Source organism: Bos grunniens, chromosome 4, assembly GCF_055505025.1.
Source record: "Bos grunniens cultivar Pamir isolate PY7600 chromosome 4, Bosgru_T2T1.0, whole genome shotgun sequence".
Classification (NCBI taxonomy): Eukaryota; Metazoa; Chordata; class Mammalia; order Artiodactyla; family Bovidae; genus Bos; species Bos grunniens.
In genome coordinates, this window is record NC_141168.1 from 1,555,346 (window position 1) to 1,572,069 (window position 16,724).

Below are 16,724 nucleotides of genomic sequence, written 5' to 3' on the forward strand. Positions count from 1 at the left end.
CCACACAGCAACAAGGGAGCAAATTCACTCAACAATCTTGGCTCCAAAGCCCCCTGAAACTGTAGTGGTCACCTCTGTCTTGTCTGTGAACTTCCTGATGACTAACCACTGAGAAACAAGACCGGAAACAACGGATTAGAAAACTGCTGCTGGGTTCTCTGCTGGATTCTGGCGACAAGACCACCCTGCAGAGGCAAGGACAGCTGGTGGGTGACCAGGCAGGAAGGGCGAGGCTTCCGCAGACAAGGGAGTGAGAACCGAGAGGAACGATGCGGCCCCACCAACAGTGGCCGAGACCCCGGCAGACCAGACGTGGGGCACAGGGGCTAGCTGCGGGGAGTCTACAGCTGTCTCCGCAGACCTCCACAATGTGCCCTGCATGGACCGTCGGGAGGAAGAAAGGGGAGCAGGTGTGAACGCCGGGATGGTCCGTATCACACAGAAACCCTGACTGGGCTTCGGAACCTTTGGAGCCCGGGAACGACAGGGAGGAGGCACCCACCGTCACTGAACGACCCCCAGCGGGCGAGGGGGCGGAGACAAGGAAGGAGAAACAGCGTGAGCGAGCGCGGGGAACAGCGGCACCGCCGTCCCCTCAAGACTGGGCTCCAAGGGCTCCTCGAAGACCTCCACCCCGCACGGCTGGGGTTTCTCCCGAACGTGGGCAGAGTGCACAGGCGACGAGACAGTCGAGCATGGCCACCAGCAGCCTTGGGGGGAGCAGGGCCCAGTCTCCTCCTGCAAAGACCCCCGGGGCTCCAGGAAGACCTTTAACCGTGAGTACAAGGACCGGCCGACGAGCAGCCCTGAGAAGACAGAAGCCGCTGCTCGCGGGGCTGTGGCCACTGGCGGCACCGCACCCAGCAGCCTGCCCCGCGCACAGCCTCGCCCAGCACAGGGCCCAAGGCTGCAGACACCAACCCGCCTGCGTCCCGGGCTCCGGGAAGAAGGCCGAGCTCTCCGCCCGCATCACCGACGGGCCTGTCCACGGTGACGCCAACACTGGCATCCCCGAGCGGGGACGGTGGCCGTGTGACGGTGGCGCCCCCAGAGCACCGTCGCCAGCAGACGGCCCTCTTCTGCACACCCGGCCAGCCCAGGGATGTGCTCTCAGGCACCCGGACCGCTGAGGGGCGCACCAGACTCCTCTTAACTGCCCTGGTGTCCCCAGGCGGCCTTGAACCTGTTCTCAGCAGTTCACCCCACCCGTCAGACACCAATTTCAAGTGCCGGGACCCTCTCCCTGAGTGACTGAGGCCAGCCACGTCTGGGCTGACAGCACAGACGCAGCACGCCCCCCGGGCCAGGCCGTCGGCCGGGCGGACTTCACAGCGCGGCTTTCCAGCGTGACCGCCCACAGCCGCCTCCTCGCGGCCCCGGGTGCTAAGACGGAGCCGCACGGCCGCCCCTTCCTTGTCTTCCTAGCTCCAGCTGTCTTCCCATACTTACATTCAAGTATGCAATGCTTCTTTAAATAGCTTCTTCTAGCAGTTTGACACTGTTTAGATTCAAAACAAACTTGAGTAGGGTAGTTAAAAAGACCAGCTAGCTCTTGTGTAATATCCCTCTGGCTGGAATTCGTTATCAGTGGTCATCATGACAGACCACACTGACGGAATGCGGGAGAAAACACCCTGATGTCTGCCCGTGCCAGCACCATCACCAGACTCCCAGGCACGCTACCTTTCAACGAGCTGGCACCAAACACAGCCTAGAGAACTGGGAAGGCTGGGAGGGTGGACAGCTGGTTCTGCCCTCCCTGAAGAAATGGTCAATGAATTGCTAATCATTACTCCACATCAACAGGGAATTTTCATACACTCTCCAAATACATCAAAGAACAGACGTCAGTAAGGTCCAGGGTCAGCCTCAGCGTCCAGACGCAGAACGAAGGACTCCAGGAGCACAGGCACGGAGTCACACACACACAGGAGGGCAGGCCCCACTCGGGAAAGAATGCACCGAACACATTTGCATTTATTTTCTTTTTTTTTTTTAAAAGCAAATGACAAAGACCCAGTTTACCAGCTTAACTTTTTTAAACCTAAGATTAACATTACATATTTAAACAATTGTCAAAACTTACTAAGTTGCCAGCATTCATGCACAACTGGAAAACATCCTCAATGCACATTAAACCAGAAATGTATTACCATTAATGTATTAATATCGTCACTACTAAATACTGAAAAAAACTGAGATTATTTTGTGGAAGAGTCATCCTGGCAATGTTAACTTCACAGCAGGCTGAGACTACTCGGCTCACGTTTCAAACACAATGGAAAAGCAGTCCGTGCTGGTGTTAGTGTACGAAAGAGTCACGGCCACCTTGGATTACGTTTAATAAAAAGCAAAGTGCATACAGAGATTTACAACAATTTTAAAGACAAATAAAATGGTCCTATTACGTGGTCCCAACAGTAAACTCAAAAGTCTATGACAAACAGGGCTCCGACGAGCTGTGTATAAATACTTTAGATTAGGTACAGTTATACTGAAAGTCGAGTTCGTTTGAAATCTTCAAAAAAATGTTCCTGTTAATCCTCGCATGGCGCGTGCCAGAGTTAGGGTTCTGCTACGCGCGTGCGGCCAGCTACTTGTTATCCAAGCGCAGCAGCTGCTCCTTACCATTTATTGTCAAGGACTTTAACTGGCCGTCTTCTTCAACTTCCACCCTTTCTTGACCATTCTCGACAATCCTGCGGGAGGGGAGGCAAGGGGGATAAAACACATCTTAGAATCGTCGTATGAAATAAGTAGACGTGTGTGTGAGCCTGAATGCGCATCTCTAGAGGACTTGCCACGGATACACCTGAAGCCACTAATGCTGTGGCTGAAGCCAACATCCTGACAGATGACTCTGAACACAGGCGCCAGCCATCCAAACGCTCCAGGTGCTACAGTGGCTGCGTTTCCAACACACCACTCACTGCACACCACAGGGGCGGTGTCTAATGTGTCACGCGAAGCAAACATTTCCAAGGAGAAGCTCTGATCGGGGGCTGGACAGACGGCCCAGACACCCTGCCCTTCCCGGGGGTGGCACTGGTGGTGCCCCACACCTATGCGTGAGGACACAGACGCCAGGCCCGCACCTCTTGGTGGTGATCTTCCTGCCGTTCACCACTTTCGTCGACGTCGATATGGACTTGTAGTTGCCCATCCCACTCCCGCCGAAGGCCGAGGAGGTGGAGAACGCTGTGAGGCCCCCGTGGCCTAGCGAGCCGAAGGAAGAGAACCCTGTAAGAGACAGCAGAGGGGTCAGGGACGAGCGCAGCACGCGCGGCCAGCCCGGGGAAGCAGACGCGTGCCCCCATGGAGCCGGGCCCTGCACAGCCTGCGGGGCCGCCCGGGCACCTCCCCTACCCACGGGCCAGCACCCTGCCCCCACGCATCTCACAGGATGGCGCGGACGCCACCACAGACTGGCACACCCAACAAGCTCCTGCTGGCTCCTGTGAGTGTGACCACAGGGGATACAAACCTGAATTGCCAGGAAGCTGAAGTAACTTTAGCAAGAATACCACAATTACCAGGAGAAGTATGGGTCTGGAGTTCATGGACTAATTCTCAGCTGTGAGGTGCCACCTAGGACACGAAACCCTGACTCTCAGAGTCGCAACAGAGCGAGTCCACTCTGGGCAGGGCTGAGGCTGCTCTGCCTGTTGGAGAGCCTGCTGCCTGCCCCGCCCTGAACGCCCCTTACAGCAGAAACACGCCCTCCCCACGGCTCCTAAAGGGGAGGACTGCATGCCACACACACGCCTTAAGTGAAATACTCTTTGACAGGTTTGCCCAGCTTTCTCTGACTCTCCCTAAGTCCTTGCATACTACGTGGCATCTGAGGAGGGGGCCTGCTGGAGGAAAGCACAGCTGCACCTGCCCTGGGTGACACAGCCCCCTGGCTTCAGGAGGCAGGGTCTGGGAGCTGCATGCCCTGTGCTGCCCACAGAGCACGGGACCCTCACACAACGGAGGCCCAGGACAGACAGAGGACCTGGGCAACATCAGAGAAGAGCTGAGAGTCCAACTCTCCAGTGAAACGCGGCTGCGCCAGGCTGCGTGCCCGACTCTAGCTGATGAATGGCCTCCAGTCGCAAGCCAGTGCCACGCACCAAACCTCACCAGTAGACTCCGCATGGCACACACAGGCCCTCCTACAGCCTTAGCTCCTGATCCCATCAACTTGGACTCTCCTAGGACACCTTTATTTTTTTTCTTAAACTGCTGAGGTTAGACTAAAAAGGATTTAATGAGATTATCTAAGTTATTTCAGTCATTTATCCCAAAACCTCACTCTTTTTAACCAAGAATTTCATTAAATACTGGCCTTTAATAGTTAAGATTTGAAGTAGGTTCTCAAGTATAACATTCTTTGGAAAATTAGGGGAAATGTGGGTTACTAAGCAAAGATGTGTATACACATGCACTTCAGCTCTGAGCTGCCCCACGACAGGCGTGTGCACACGGCAAGTGCCCCGGATGAAAGGGGCCTGCACTGGTGTCTGCTCAGATGCCAGGCTGAGTCTGAGGGTGTAGTACCTGCATCAAAGGAAGGAAACGCCCCTCCAAAGGAGGGAAATCCGCTGAAAGTAGAGAAGAACGAGCCCGTGCCTCGGCTCCGGCTTCCGCGGGGGCCCCTTCGATTTCCAAAGAAGTCCTCAAACGGGTCTTCTAAAAAGAAACAGAAGTGCTTAGTGAAACCTTGACCCAGGATGCTTCTCCACAGGAGAGCTGAAAGGGAATGTGAGCAATGCCTCCTGACACTATTCCAGCAGGAGCAAAGCTTCTCCACAGCGCAGCTCACCCTCAGAGCAGCACAGTCCATCCAACCTGCGGCTGTACTGCTGTTCCCGAGACTCATCTAAGAACACATCAAAGCTTTATGTGTCCCAACATGAAGCTCAAGGTCATCAATACGCACCACAGACCTGGGCAGAGAGCTGCGAGCAGAGCTCTTCACACGGAGCTCTTTCTGGTGGTTGTTACCAGTCAATGAGCACTTACTGAAAACATGAATTATACAAACTTTTAAAATTCACTGAGGTTCCCTATTAAATTCACTATGAAATCAATCAGTGCTGTATTTTTTCTAGGAAATGGGAATTCTTTGAGAAATAAAAGCAAGGACTCCTGACAGATGGTTAAGAGAAAAGCACCCATGACACAGAAGCAAGAGAACCGGCATGACCTATTTCTAAACCAAGGCAAGCGTGATCAAAGCAGCAAATCCACGCATCTAAGTGGCGAAAGGAACAGAACAGTGAGCAGGACAAGGCCGTGAGCACGAGGCCAAGTGGGACTGCGGCTCACAGGGCACCGGCGTGCACGGGCAACCATGCCTGGGAAGCCCCCAGGTAGCCGGCAATGACCGGAGGCAGACCCGAGCTGAAGGAACGCTCAGAGTGGGGACGGGGAAGCAGGGGAAAAACTACAAGCCTTTCTTAAGAGAGCAGTTAACAGAGCAGGAAAGCAGGCCTGAAGAAGCAGGCGTTAGGAAGCACGGTCACTGGCGCCCTCCTCAGAGACCCAGAAAGAAGGCAGGAGAGGGAGGAGGACCCAACAGGAACCAGCCCAAGGCAGACACTGCTCCACCAGCCCCATGGGGAGCCGAGACCCGGGCAGCGCTGGGAGGCAGGTGCTGCCGTCGACAGGACGGAGCCCAGGGGCTGCTGCTTCTGAACCGCAGGTCCCGAGTTCCACAGTAAGTGCCGCCATGTGAGACTCAACCTGCAGAAAGTCACTTCTATCAGCTACTTTGTGAACATGGCCCCCAGTGCCGTTATTACCATATTTAGAAGTATAAATACAAAGTTTAATCATAAACTTTAAAGTTAAAACGTTTTAGAAATCTCTAGAGAGACTTCATCCTGTTCACAGAAAATCCAAGTGTTCTATTAAGTTGCTTTTCACCTCATCCTCATCAGGGGTCTACACAGCGACACGGACACGCTTTCCGTCCGTCCAATCACAAGACATCAGGTAATTACACTCCTGTTAGAGCCCCAGGTCAGGGCACAGACATGGCGAGTGCAGTCTGAACTCGTGATCGCACTCTCAACAAGAGCCACGTGGGCAGCCTCAGACACTCACTGCCCTTGCGAGAGCTCCTGAGCCACTGTCTCCGTGGCTCCCCAGTTTACAACAATCACAGTCCGCGTCCTCCTGCAGCGCTCCTTTCATCACTGCCCTAACCATTCGTTTAGTTACAATTTAAGGCTCATACAGCAACTGAAACCTTCAAAGACTCTTCACAAAACTCCTGGGACCAACTTAAACCAGTGTCCGTTTTATACCACCATTAAACGGTTTTAATTTGTTTACATGAAGCTAAATGAACTTTTGTAATTATAAAATCACCTTGTTCAGAAGCTACTTCAAAAGATAGTTGAGTAACATTATAAGAATAAGGCCAGTTGGGTTTTCAGTTACGTTTTTTTGTTTTCTTGTATTCTTTCATTTTTGAAGTCTTTTACCTTGCACGCGTTTCTATTATACAGCCTAAATATGGATTTTTACAATTCCAGTAGTCACCGAATTTGAACGTGTAATTTCAGATATTAAGGTCAAAACAGTTAACCCGAAAAATAAAAAGGCTCATCTGTAAGTCATGGCGACACTAAAAACAAGTTTTTTAAAAAAGCTGTGATGATGATGTGTGAGCGGGAGCCACGCTGAGGCCAGCACTCCAGGTGTGGAGAACAGGTGGCACCGAGCTTGTGGGCTTCCCAGGCGACTCAGTGGTGAAGAATCCGCCTGCCAGCGCAGGAGATGTGGGTTTGATCCCTGGGTCAGGAAGATCCTCTGGAGGAGAAAATGGAAACCCACTCCAGTATTCTTCTCCATGGGAATTCCCATGGACAGAGGAGCCTGGCGGACTACAGTTCATGGGGTCACTAAAGAATCGGACGTGACTGAGCACGTCATAAGCCTTCACAACCTTCAGCCTCCAAGCTAAAGACAATAGTTAATTAATAGGCCCTCTCATCCAACAATTCAATCTACTTCATGGACATCAACTCATCAGACACGGAAATAACTTACTAAAGGGCCCCCAAGCTTTTATAATGAAAACTGAAAATTACCTAATTACGTAATTTTCCCATATACAAATGGAGAACATGTTAAATGAAGGTTTCTGAAGGGTCATCAGGTTTAAGCTTTAGAAAAAGCACACATTGCAACTCTCACATCTGAAAAGTGCTCACAGCGGGCTTTCAACTGGTGACGAGACACAGGCTGGTTCCCGCTCCGTCCTTTTACCCCGTTTAGGTTTTCCCAATTCTCATGTTCAGTCTGTATGGTTATTATTTTTGAGGGTAAAAGGGGTAAAAACTGCATGTATCTTGTAAGTAAATTTGAATCAGACACAACATAACTGAACACGCTGCCAAGGACCTGTTCGACGTCACTCCCCGTGGCGCCCAGAACTGGCCCGCCAGCCGTGGCACTGCAGCGGGTGAGGGCACAGTCCTGTCGGGAGCTGCAGCCTGCCGCTGCGATCTGGGCCGCTGCGTGTGTGCTCATACTACGCACACAGCTGTGTCTTCCTGCCCGCTTACACCCTGCCACAGCACAGCAAACGCAGCTCTGTCAGAGTCTCAGCAGGGCCCCGCCAGGAGAGGTTGGTGCCCGGACCTCACCTCCTACTTGGGAAAATCAGCGTGTTCTCCACGACACGCACGCTCCTTATCAAGTTTGGCTCAATTATGATCTTACTACGGTCTGCTGGAGATGAATTATGGTTGAAGGAGATGGCGCATGTAGATGTCAAGGAGTTAACAAATTCTGTGTCCAGTGAAGGGGCCGCCTCGAAGGTGTTCTCGGATGAGAGGAACGTGTGGATCAGCCAGCCGTGTGGAGCAGACTGCCATCCCAGTGTGAATGGGCCCCTCCCATCACACGTGGGCTGAACAGACCGCAAGGCCAACGCTTCCCACAAACATGAGCGCCTGCTCCCAGCCGCCGCCTCTGACCGGGGGCGCTGCTGGCTCTTCAGCCTGATGGCCTCCAGAGTCAGACTGGGACATGGGCCCACAGATCTGGCAGGTGTGTGTCCATGATCAAACAGGCCCATGATCACTTCTGACAGAGAGAGGGAGGCACACCCTGCTGGGTCTGTCTCTCGGGAGACCCTAAACGCAGAATTTACAAGTCTGTCAGAGCCACCTCCCTGGTCACGGCGCACCTGTGTTCAGCCAGGTCCTTTCCCGCAACAACGCTGCATCATGGGATACACATACACGGAAACAGGCCCATGTCCAGCCTGTTAAGTTAACAAGGACTTAACTCTTTCCGGTCCCTGTTCCAGGTGTCCTGGATAAACACTCCTCTGCAATCTTACATGGTTCTGCTCTTCTCAGAAACACGAAGCCAAATCCACTAAGGTGATGCTTGCAAAACACCTAAGTAATAATGTCACACTTATGACAAAAAATACATTAACCGAATGCTATGAAAAAATAACACAAAATGTGTTCCAAATGTTTACACAAGTACATACATGTAAGAAGACTTAAGGAAAAAACTCAAAGATGTTTAGAGCCATACATGCCCCCAGGAGCAGAGCTAAGGGCCTGACCGAGAGCACTCAGTGAAGGCTCACAGGTCCTGTCCTCACGGAGCTCACCACGCAGTCCCCAGGACACACACACACACACACACCACTGCACAACAAAGGAAAACACCACAAACTCTTAACAAGCACCCTGAGCATTTCAAACAGAGAAAACAGGCCACTCCACTAGTCTCAATGCTGAGCCACAGCAACCCTGAGTAAAGAGCGACACGTGAAACGCAAAGGCCAAAACAGCACACAGACTCCAGTGCGATCACCCCACCTGCACTAACCCCAACGCCACAAACCAAGATCAGAACACTCCTTCGCAACAACTCAAAGTTCATAACGTTTTCTTCTCACATATTCCGAAGCAGAACACAACATATTTGAAAAGAATCTGAAATAAACCTAAGTGACTCAGAAACAGCCATGGGTGACCCACGGCTGGGACCCTGGGCAGGAGGGCTTTGGGGCGCTTCTCCACAGCTGACCCGGCATCGGGGTGGTGCCTGGCAGTGCATGGCAACCCCGGAATTAACACTCCCCAAATGAACATCATGCTTTCAGCTGTGCACACAACTTATTACAAAACCTAGTTTCTAGTTACACTACAGGTCTAGTTGGAACACTGTATTTTCTAACAGTTACAAAAACCCATCCAAGCCAAGGATGCCAAGCACACACTAGGGATCCAAACACCCTACTTCAGTCGCATCGGAGGCCGGGGCACCTGCAACTCTACCCTCGCCAAGGACCTGTGAGGGAGTCGACGGGCAGGACAGCCCACCGCCCTCAGCCACAGGGACCACCGTGCCAGGAGCGAGGAGTCCTGCCTGGACTCCTGCGTGGACTCCGGAAGCTCCGCCATGGGGGAGCTGGAAAGGCCATTAAAGTCTCAAAACCAACTCTGGATTCCCAGGGAGATCATACAAAGCCTGGGGCCCAGACACTGCTCTCATGACCCAGAAAACAACTCTGAGAGTGGCCTTTTCGGAAGCCTTTCCTCTCCCTGTCGAGGGCGGAGGTGGCAGGACCACAAAGCTCATCTGCCCAGCACCCGCCCGCACAGAACTGTCCTGAAACGGCAGCTCCACCCCCAGGAGGTCCCAGCCACTGATGGGCCGGGCCAGGCCAGCACCCCTCCCCCGAAGAAAGAGGGGCTCAGCAGGGCCTTCGCAGTCACTGAGCCACAGGGGAGTGCCCCCCAGGAGGGGTCATCACACCTGCCCTGCCTCCACAGTCACAGGCTACGCTTTCCGACTTGTGGCTTCTCTCAGCAGCACAACTTCACCAGTGCCTGCTTCCAAACCACGCTGCCTCCAAGCTGAGCGGACGACTGTCTACACACCACAGGATGTACAGGGCCCCCAAAGATGGCCCGCGACCCTGACCTCGGGCAGGAGGCAGGGCCACTGAAGACAAGCAGGCCCCCGTCCCACGTCACTCCTGTCCACATAAGGAGGGACACGAGGACGTGCAGAGAAGACCCCATGCGAAGACACAGCGGCCGTCTGAAGCGGCCACAGCAGCGGGAGTCCGCCGGCCTCGGGTGCGCTGCCCCTCCCAAGCCCCCAGTGCCCTCGGGGCCGCAGGGAGCCGTCAGGCGCGGGTGGTACAAACTCTTTATTCTAGAGGCTCTGCTCAGCAGGCCGCCCACGGGGCAGCGGCAGGGCCTCGGGCTCAGGCCCACTGTCCTCACTGAGCAGCTCCTCACACTCCTCGAGGAGCTCCTCTGGGTCCCCCGGGCTGGCCTCGTCCTCACTGGAGATGAACTCCAAGTCCTCACTGGGGGGCTCGCCCCCGCCCAGGCTAGCGCCCTCGCTGGGCTCGTCGTCACTAAAGAGGTCGAGCTCCTCGCTGGACACTACGTCCAGTGCCTCACTGTCCTCCTCGCTCGCACTCTCCGCCACCGCCTCCTCTTCAGGCTCCAACTCCTCGCTGGCCGCCTCCTCGAACCCTGGGGGGAGAACGACCGGCTCACTACCCTCCAGCGCGGCGCCGGGCGCTGGGTGGGGCCTGCCTGGCTCGTCCCTTCCCCTCCCGTCACCCCAGCACCGGCCAGACGCGAGGGGCCGCCGGCCAGTGTGAACGTGCTCCCGGGGAAGCTCCCGGCTTCAGAGCTGGGTCACAGAAATGCCTCCCACACGGAGGCTCCTGCTAGGGTTCTAGGGCTCCGTGGCTCTTCCGTCTGAGAACATCATTTTACTAACACCATCCTTTAATGATAAACCAAGGAAGGGATCACCGTAATTTAAAGTAACATGATCCCTACACTTGAATGTTTTCAAAGGAGGTTCTCCAAGGGCTAGGGGGAAGTCAGCTCACCCCACAACCCCGCCAGCACCCCTCCGTCTGAGAGCCAGGCTGCAGTGCGCGTCTCAGATTTGGCTTCTCCCCCTAGTCCTGGGCCCGCGGCCTCTGCCCACAGGGGGCAGGCCTCACAACGAACGCGGGCCCCAGGCACAGGACTCCGTCCTTCCCACCAGCTCTCCGCTTCTTCAAGGTCCCTCCCCTTTCATCTGGGCCGTCTGAAATCAGACACGGGGTTTTCCATTCCGATAAATGCAAAGTGAACCTCAGAATGTCTTTTAACAGACTTTGAGCTACTTTTTCTGGGAAAACGGGAGAGGAAAAAAGTTGGTCGTGTGGAAAATTAAGACAAGAAATAACACACTCCTCTAAATGGACACCATGACAGGGCTGATGTGGCTGCTGGGAAACATCAACTCCACGCCTGCTGAGGCAGCACGCCCTCGGCCCCACGGCCACTCAGCCCTGCTCTGAACGTACCGCCAGCAGGCTGCATTGTCACTTCATACATGTAGTAGCCGTGGAGCAGCTTCTTTTCCCGTGTGTAAATCCTGAGAGCCTGAAAATGGAAGTCGCCTAGAACACCTACAAGAACGGATTGGAGAAGAATCACTGCCACAGGGACGACGGGGGAGCTGCCAGTGCAGAGCACGCGCATCTCTGAGTCCCAGGCAGAGGCCAAGAGGCTCGTCCCCCAGCGGACTCTGAACCCAGCAGAAGAAATCTCCACCCCGCATCCCGTAAACCGTAACTCTTCTGACTCAAGTTCACATGCACATCAAGACTTCATGTGCACAAATCCCAACTCAGAAGACGTGAAGGTCGGTGCTCACAGGGTAAAACCACATTACTCACGCTCCCAGCCCCAGTCACCCTCGCCCCTCTTCACTCCAGAAAGAGCTGCTCAAGGAAAACCATTCTTACTGAGAAAGCTTAACCCATCAGATTTTTTCCCCCAAGAAAAACACAATCTGGCTACCATTACACACTGAGGACTCTTTCCTGACACTTTTTTAAAAAAAACCACGCTGTGCCAGAGCTAGTGTGAGCAGGCCAGCCTCTGGCCTGGTGAGGCGGCCTGCCCTGTGCTCCTCAGCCTGAGGGACCCTCCATTCCCAGCTCAAGGGGGCAGACCCCTGGCCAGTTTCCCCGGACATGACCCTGCTCCCCCAAAACACATTGGGAGCTTGCTAAAGGCTGTGACGAGACACCAAGGTGATTTTACGGCCGAAAAGTCATTACAACTCTTCTGTGTCTTTCTTACAGTAATATTTCTTACAATCGTAAAGGACAATTAATAAAAAATGTAGTTAATTTCATATGATACAGGGAGCCTTCCCAATATGTTTACTGCAGCAGTAATTAATGCAAAAAAAGCCTTCAAAACAGATGAGTCTCTTCCCCCACCCCTAACACTCCCCTGCTTAGCTCTCATTGTTATATTTTGTATGCTACATATATACACATCTCTCCTCCACAAGCCACTCTCTCAAAACGTAAGCGGTACCACAGTAAACAGTAAGCAGGGTCTCTCTGAACCCCCAGGAGTAACGGAAGGACTGCACCCTGTGAAGGGCCCACACCTCCGGGACACAGCAGCGCCTCACTCCTCGCCACGCCTGCGATGAGCAGGGTCCACGGCTCCCCTGTGTTATCTGCAGACAGAACTGCCCTTCCTGTCGCCCTCCTGAGGGGTTGCAGCAGGTGTCTTGTCTTTTCAACCAGGCTCCGGGCAGTGAAGGAGCAGACACAGGGTGCTGTCTCCCCACCCAAGTACGGAGACAACAGGAGTCACGGTGCACACGGCGAGCACCCCAGCTCACCACCACTGCCAACACCAGACCCTGACATGCACCCCTGCCACGCTGCCTCACGCCGGGCACCAGGACCCGGAGGCCAGCGGCTGGGAGCCCTCTCCCACAGTGAAGAGCAGCCAAAGCAGCAAGGTCTCCCAGCAAAGCTATTCTCAAAGACGAATGCTTGTGATGCCTTGCTCTAGAGGTGTCCCTTCTTTCCAAGGGCTGCAAACTCAACAGTCCTAACACCACATCAGAAAAACAAAGACAAGTTTATGAATCAAATGTCTTCTGAGCAACATCTGCCTTGATGCTTAGTGTTTCAATGAGACTCCTACACGGGAAATCCGGAGAATTCACTGTCCAACCAGGAGGAGCCCCCACTCCTTCCCACTGCAGAGGAAGCCAATGAGAGCGAAGCACACAGCCGAGGAAGCGACGCACTCAGACCTCTATTACGTTCACGCGCAAGGCGTAAATTCCGAAACATCTTCCAAAGGAAGAAGGCAAGAGGGTTTAGTTAAACTCGTGCACTGCTCAAATAGCAAGTTTAAGGACAAGCTACAACAGTGCTGAAACAGAAAGGGTCTCCATGAGTCATGAACACGTTACGTAAACGCCGACCCAGATGATGAACTTACCGAAGAAGTCGAATGAAAATGGGTCCCTTCCACCAAAAAATTCCCTGAAGACGTCCTCTGGGTTTCGGAATGTGAAGCCAAACTCAAACGGACTGTCGAAGTGACTTCCACCTACAGAAGCAAGCACAGCTCAGTCAGGGACTCCCGCGCGGCGGGCACACAAACAGTCTACACATTACTACACGCGTCCTGACCCCAGAAGGAAAGAGTTCCATAAGCCCGAAGCTCGCGCAAGTCCTGCTGAGAGCAAAGCCTCCTGCGCCAGGAGCTGAGAAACGCGTGCAGGTCCACGTCCCTGAGCCACGCGCGTGCCGAGGACCCCCACCCACTCTGGATGTGTCACCAACACACAGCATTTCCGGCTGTGAAACAGCTGCTCAGGCGTGTGTACAGGAGGTCTGAAGCGTGCGTGTCCAAACGCCCACCATGGAGCTCGCAGGACAGCAGGCTGCTGCATAACTTTTCATCAAAAGCACACACATCTAAGCCTCACCACCAGAGGCAGTTACTTTGGTGGTTATTTAGTTTTTTGATAGAACATCCAGTAAGGATGTTTTTGACACAACACCCAGTATTGATCTCAGGGTACACTCAGTGTTATAGTAAGGTTTTACGTCATTTCCTATCTACAAAAGGCACACCAGTATGTGCCTTCTAGTTCAACAGGATTTTTAATAGGCCTTTTCCAGGCTATCAATTTCTCCTTCCTCTCCCCAGTTCAGCCTACTCTCCAAACTGCATTCATATTTACGGACAGACTGAATCACCATCAGACTGTATCGGACCACCTCCTTTCATCACAAGGCCAGGAGAAAGACCAGTGTGCACACACGTACCTCCACCGCCACCGTTTAATCCTTCTTTGCCATATCTGTCATAGATGTCCCGTTTCTTAGCTACAAATTTAAAAAGACAAGTCAGTAAAGACCAATTTCTCTTCCCTCAAATTCAATAAAGCATTTCTGAAGCTGTAAACCAAAGGCCCCCCACAACTCTCAATGTCCACACTTGGTTTTGAAGAGCTAGGAACCCCTTACTGTGACACTTGAGGGCATCAAAGTCTGGCGGCTGCAGCCCCCAGGGTCGCAAAGAGTCTGGCTGCAACTCAGGGACTCAACAACTCCCTTAAAAACACCCCAGAATATTTTTAAGTAAAGCTTAAAAGACTTACTTCAAAAAAAAAAAAAAACAACTTATTTCACTCTACTGCTCAACGTGTGCCATGCACTACATCAAAACCCCACTACAAAGTTGCAGAGAGACTCCACCCCTAGACAAGCACCTGACTACTAAGTGCAGCTCAGGGAGAAGACCCATGGCACAAGGAGCAGGACACGGCCTTGGCGAGGGCAGAAACGGGCCACACTGAGCCAACCCCCAGCCTGGCCTGACCCCCGGCGAGGCAGCAGCCCGCCCGAGCCCGGGCGGTGGTCCTCGAACAAGCGCGGTGACAGTGCAGCCCTGCTCAGACACACAGGCTCCGCAGACGCCGCGTGTGCCAAGTGACAGGGCAACGGGGAAACAAGTGTGCAGGCACGCTATCCGCAGCCAGGGTGGGCACCAGAGCCTTAGGAACAGTGACCGTGCATCTGAGCCGCCAGCTCCTGGAACTGAAGGCTTCCTAAGGAAGGATGAAGAACAGACTCCCCCTTACAAAAACACACAAAAGCAGCATTTTCATGGGAGCTCTAAAGGTTCTGCTGCTGCCAAAAATCACATTTGACGTTTGAATTTACTTCTCAAATTTTCTAGTGTTCTTGGTCTGTGAATCCACACATCTGGGAGTGCTGGATCAGGCACACAAATAGGACAATGGCAGTCAATGACAGAAGACAAACTCATGAAGTAAAATGACAAGGCCTTCTTTTAAAATAAAGCAGGCGTCCACTTCCTCTGGTCTAGTCTTTTAAATGCCTCGGCTGCGATTGACACCAGTCATTCAGGACTGCTTCCTGCCAAGGTGCTGTCAGTACTTCTCCAGTTTTCTCACCAAGTTCCACAGTCCGCTCCCTGCCCCAAGGCTTCTCTTACCAAGAACCCAACGTTTGGCTAACACCCTTTGCATGACCCATGACACTAAACCAACAGACCTGAGCTTCCAGTGCCGTTCAATTCCTAACTCTAACGGGGCAGGGAAACCCACAAGCTGTGGAGTCCGAACCTCCATGTGCGCAACACCTGACTTCCCGAAATCCAGGAGGGCCTTCCAAGGAAGCGGCCAGCACCTCAGCACAGGGTGCTCAGGAGGGTGACGGGGACGAAAGGCCACGACACCCCAGCCCCGGTGGCCCCCAGCGCCAGGCAGAGACCGGGCCTGGATGTCTCCTTACAGAGCCACCCAGGAGACTCCTAGAAGCCAGGGCGCCCGCAGCAATCACAGGGCCTTATCGGGAGGCTGGTGGGGACAGGACACCCAGTCTGCTCAGAAAACCCCCCTCACAGCCCCAAAGCCCCTCGGCCAGGCCTTCCTCTGCAGGCCCCGCCCAGGGGCACAACCCCACGCTCCCCACTCACCATCTGACAACACCTCATACGCCTCAGCTACTTGCTTGAATTTTCTCTCCGCTTCTTCTTTGTTCTCAGGATTTTTATCTGGATGCCACTTCAGTGCCAGTTTCCGATATCTTAAAAAGGAGTTAAGGTACTTACTGATCACATCCCACTTCCAGGGTGGTGTCTATTGTGTCACATGAAGCAAACATTTCAAAGCAAAAGCTCTAGGCGGAGACTAGACAGGCGTGGCACACAGCCTGCCCTTCCCCAGGGACAGCACCAGTGACGCCCCCCACCACACCCGCAGGTGAGAACACAGACGCCAGGCCCGCCCCTCTTGGTGCTGATCTTCACGCCATTCACACCTTATTTAAGAAGAGCACAATCACTGCACCACGCCGATCCTGGATGTGGCCAGGCGCAGTGTGAGAAATCCCACGGCCCCCCGTGACACAGCTAAAACACCATCCATGTCCTGCTATACATTAACACCAAGTGAACTAACAGACCTCAGTGCACCCTGGGAGCGGAGACTGGCCTCAAGTGCGGCCACAGAGCCGAGCAAGGACACAGCGGTGCAGGGCTCAAACCCCAGCATGGACCCGAGCCGGCCACACGACAGGGGCTGGGAGCAACCCACTGAGGATGGAACAGTGACACCCACGAGCACCAAGGCTGCTCCACTGCTAAGTCCAACATCAAAGCTCTTTGGGCTAATTTCATATACTCAGTGAGTTTATGATCTAATTCCAGCAGAAATGGAATCCATGTCCAAGATAAAGTACCAGAGGAAACCAAGTGGCCTTCTCCCTGAGCGACAGGTGGGCCTAGGTCTCAAGAGGCACAAGCTAACTTGCTAAGCGCTACCTAACATTCCAACTAGTGCGCGGCAAACTCACAGCACGCAAACTGCCATTCGGTTTC

General features: G+C 53.6%; 1 protein-coding gene across 8 annotated transcripts in view; it reads right to left on the reverse strand.

Annotated features, from left to right (window-relative positions):
• The window catches only part of DNAJB6 (DnaJ heat shock protein family (Hsp40) member B6), a 52,359-nt gene that overhangs the window by 16,273 nt on the left and 19,362 nt on the right, over positions 1-16,724 (reverse strand). For 3 of the 8 annotated variants that reach the window (XM_086394677.1, XM_086394679.1, XM_086394678.1), the window contains 6 exons: positions 15,822-15,931; positions 14,144-14,203; positions 13,308-13,418; positions 4,543-4,674; positions 3,096-3,240; positions 2,629-2,699 (listed from right to left, as the gene is read on the reverse strand). In XM_086394677.1, the coding sequence (XP_086250803.1) occupies positions 2,629-2,699; positions 3,096-3,240; positions 4,543-4,674; positions 13,308-13,418; positions 14,144-14,203; positions 15,822-15,931 (629 nt within the window). Of the gene's footprint in view, positions 1-1,976; positions 2,700-3,095; positions 3,241-4,542; positions 10,518-11,350; positions 11,456-13,307; positions 13,419-14,143; positions 14,204-15,821; positions 15,932-16,724 lie in introns of those variants that run through there. The other 5 variants (XR_015161828.1, XR_015161829.1, XM_086394681.1 and 2 more) reach the window with 4 other exon arrangements.